Source organism: Haplochromis burtoni, unplaced genomic scaffold (assembly GCF_018398535.1).
Source record: "Haplochromis burtoni strain Fernald_Lab_line unplaced genomic scaffold, NCSU_Asbu1 Contig_16, whole genome shotgun sequence".
NCBI classification, from domain to species: domain Eukaryota; kingdom Metazoa; phylum Chordata; class Actinopteri; order Cichliformes; family Cichlidae; genus Haplochromis; species Haplochromis burtoni.
The window spans coordinates 28,505-32,220 of NW_024582377.1; the positions used below are offsets into that span (position 1 = coordinate 28,505).

Below are 3,716 nucleotides of genomic sequence, written 5' to 3' on the forward strand. Positions count from 1 at the left end.
ACTCACATCCATGAAAAAAGGGAAGAGCGAGAAGCTCGGTTCTGTAACACCGTCCATGACATTGTCAACAGAGAGGGTCGCTGTTTAATCCCTGTGTTTGCTTTGGGACGAGCACAGGAACTGCTGCTTATCTTGGGTTAGAAGTCATGTTTGACTCCCTGATACTGAAAATGTGATAATGTGTGTCAATATTGTTAACCTCAATGTTCAAATTTATGTTTAGCACTGGATTTCCTCTGATAGTTATGACTTTGGTTATTTGTCTTCTCTTTATCCCATTATCACTCATAGAAGTCTGTAAGATTGGGTTTAATGTTCTCTTGCAGACGAGTACTGGCAGAATCACCCAGAGCTCCATGACATCCCCATCTATTATGCTTCTTCCCTGGCCAAGAAGTGCATGGCTGTGTACCAGACATATGTTAACGCAATGAACGACAAGATCCGCAAGGCCATAAATATCAACAACCCTTTTGTCTTCAAGCATATCAGCAATCTGAAGGTAGAGACTGTCACAGAAACCCTGTGCATATTCTCAGGCTTGACTGCCTCTCTCCAAAATAAAGCAGCACTGTCTATTCTTTCCAGAGCATGGATCACTTTGATGATATTGGCCCCAGCGTGGTGATGGCGTCTCCGGGCATGATGCAGAGCGGGCTCTCCAGGGAACTCTTTGAGAGCTGGTGCACCGACAAGAGGAATGGAGTTATCATAGCCGGTTACTGCGTGGAGGGCACACTCGCCAAGGTTAGAGCACAGCGGGACAGAAAAAAAAAATTTCTTAGCAAAGTGGGAAAAGATGCTGTGATCTAATAATCGATATGCTGATTCAATTGCACCAGATTGCCGTTATTTACAGCAATTTTCAAGCCATCAAATTTAAAACTCAGAAGCTGTGACAAAAGACAGGAATTACTCATTTTTTAAAGAAAAGAAATTAAGTTGCCACAAGAAGAAGGAAAAAAAGTTTTCAGTGTTCTTTGTTCATTTTCTCTAATAAAAATGAATCGAACATGTGACGTTTTTAGGTCATTAATTTGGCAAAGCAATCAAACTGAAGGCTCTAAAAGCAATTTACGTGCCATTTTCTAATGATTCTATTTTCTAAATCATTTCACTGACTAAATGATTTATCAAGAAGATAATTGTAAAATCAGTCCTCAGTTATTTCCCGCTGTGCACACTCTACAGCACATCATGTCTGAGCCCGAGGAGATCACCACCATGTCGGGACAGAAGCTGCAGCTAAAGATGTCGGTGGACTACATCTCCTTCTCCGCCCACACTGATTACCAGCAGACCAGCGAGTTCATCAGAGCCCTCAAACCGCCACATGTGGTATGAGAAGAAAGCAGTGTGGTGAAATTCACAGTTCTCTTGACTCATCTTTTTTTGTCCTTTGCATAAAATGTTGCACATGTTTAATTTCAGATCCTGGTACATGGGGAGCAGAATGAGATGGCGCGCCTGAAAGCCGCGCTGATCAGAGAGTACGAGGATAACGACGAGGTTCACATCGAAGTCCACAACCCTCGCAACACTGAGGCTGTCACGCTGAACTTCAGAGGAGAGAAGCTGGCTAAGGTGCAGTACGCTTTTTGTGATCAGCAGTCGCTGAATTGTGCGTATGCTTTTTAATGACACTGTTAAAAATGACAAATCCACTGAAAATGAATACACTTCTCTTCTCAGGTGATGGGCTCACTGGCTGATAAGAAGTGTGTTCAGGGTCAAAGGGTATCAGGCATACTGGTGAAGAAGAATTTCAACTACCACATCCTCAATCCCTCTGACCTTTCCAGTAAGTTCACTTTCATTGTCCCCAGATGGAGAACAGGGCCACCAAAGCATTTTAGTAGCGTTAATGCTTCATGGCTCTCTCATTGTTTTGGGGTATTTGGCCTCAAAACTAATCCAGTAGTAGACTGAATGAATGAAACATTGCGCCTCTCAGAGCTGTACTGACCTGATCTGTCTGTTCTGCAGCGTACACAGAGCTGGCCATGAGTACAGTGAAACAGACCCAGGCCATCCCCTTCACTGGACCCTACTCACTGCTTGTCTGCCATCTGAGGAATCTCACAGGTAAGACTGCGTGACCATTTCTGTGGGAATCTCGATGACCATCATGCATCAGTAGACTCTCTGAGACCATCCAAACTCATAAAAAGAAACAAAAAAACACAACTGCCCACATTGTTGCAGTTTGACACGTACTGCAACCTTTTGAGTTTTGTCAGCGTGTGAGTGATTTTTACCCCGTAGTGGTGACCGTCTTTCTCAGGTGATGTTGAAGAGCTGGACGGAACTGAGAAGAACACTTTGAAGATCTTTAAAAACATCACTCTAATCCAAGAGGCCGGCATGGTGCTGCTAGAGGTGAGAGCCCACAACGTAGCGCTGTGCTTTTCACACCAGTGTGCAAAACTGGGAGTCCTAAATGTATTTCTTTAGAGGATAGACACAGGGTTTGATATCACTGAAACACTCTAATAATCCTTTTAACAAGGTAAGAAGGTGAACACTGCACCAGTGTGCCACGTAATAGCAACTACTCATTTATGTTTTCTGCTGCTTTCCACGTGCATGTGTCCAGTGAACTACAATCCTGGGTTTGGTTCGGTGCAGACTATTGACTGGATCACTCTCCTTTGTAGCCATATAAAATCTAAGGGACAACTTTATGATTGGTTATTTCTGCTCCTAGCCACATATTTTTAAAGGGAGTGTACGTTGTGATGCTCAGAGACAGCTTGGGACTTGTGTTTTATTAATTTGTCTTTATCTGCTGTTTCAGTGGATAGCTAACCCTCTAAATGACATGTATGCTGATGCTGTCACCACCGTGGTACTGGAGGTGCAGTCCAACCCAAAGGCTCAAAAAGGTCAGCTTGGTTATATAGACCCATATAAAAGATGGATGTAGGTAAGATGAAATCGCACACTGGTTTGTTCACACACACTTTGAAGCCTGAAATTAAACAGTTTGGCTGTGACATTTGAGCTAAGGGCTGTTGAAATCCCCAATCCACCTGATGTCATAGAAGTTATAGTCTTGGTGATTCTGGCCATTAGATTGTTTCTTTAATCATTTCTTTTGGTCGATGATCATGCACTCCTTGTTAGTTTTTGGTTTTTATGACATATTAAGTTCCCCTTTGTTTTTCTCCTTGCTATAATCAGGACCTTTGGATGTGTAATACACCTATTATGTTCTAGCATCCAGAAACTGCACAAATGGATTGGGTTCTGTGCACAAAGTACTCATGCACTATATTAACAGTTCACTCAGAACTTTATATATGGGATTGTTATCACGAATACCCATGAAACACCTGGAGTTGCTTCATGGCACACTTTTTGGGAATTATTGTCTTTAATCCTGCATTTGTGTGATTGAAAAGTGTGTGCAATGACACAGTTTTAAAGATTTGGCCTAAATAATTCTGGAGTGAATGAGCATGATGACCGGACTAGTGACACCATATAACCTGTGACTAGTGACACCATATAACCTGTGACTCTCACACATGCACGTATGACTTGCCAGTTTCAGCTGAAACAATTTCAGTGTTTCAAACCATGTTCCAGAGTTTTTAGTTCACCGTTCATGAGGTTTCAAGAAGAAAATGAAAGACAGATCTGAATGTTTGAAAGTGTTTTGGAAAAACTCTGTAAAGATTAGATGAACAATACTCAAAGGATAAATTCAACTG

The 3,716-nt window shown here is 42.1% G+C and overlaps 1 protein-coding gene across 1 annotated transcript in view; it reads left to right on the forward strand.

The window, feature by feature from the left end:
• Window positions 1–3,716, forward strand: part of LOC102298959 (cleavage and polyadenylation specificity factor subunit 3) — a gene marked incomplete in the record, with an annotated part of 9,453 nt that overhangs the window by 1,515 nt on the left and 4,222 nt on the right. The window contains 9 exon segments of the mRNA XM_014330415.2: window positions 1–136; window positions 327–502; window positions 589–747; window positions 1,192–1,338; window positions 1,432–1,584; window positions 1,693–1,801; window positions 1,987–2,085; window positions 2,285–2,379; window positions 2,798–2,885. Coding sequence (XP_014185901.1) covers window positions 1–136; window positions 327–502; window positions 589–747; window positions 1,192–1,338; window positions 1,432–1,584; window positions 1,693–1,801; window positions 1,987–2,085; window positions 2,285–2,379; window positions 2,798–2,885 — 1,162 coding nt within the window.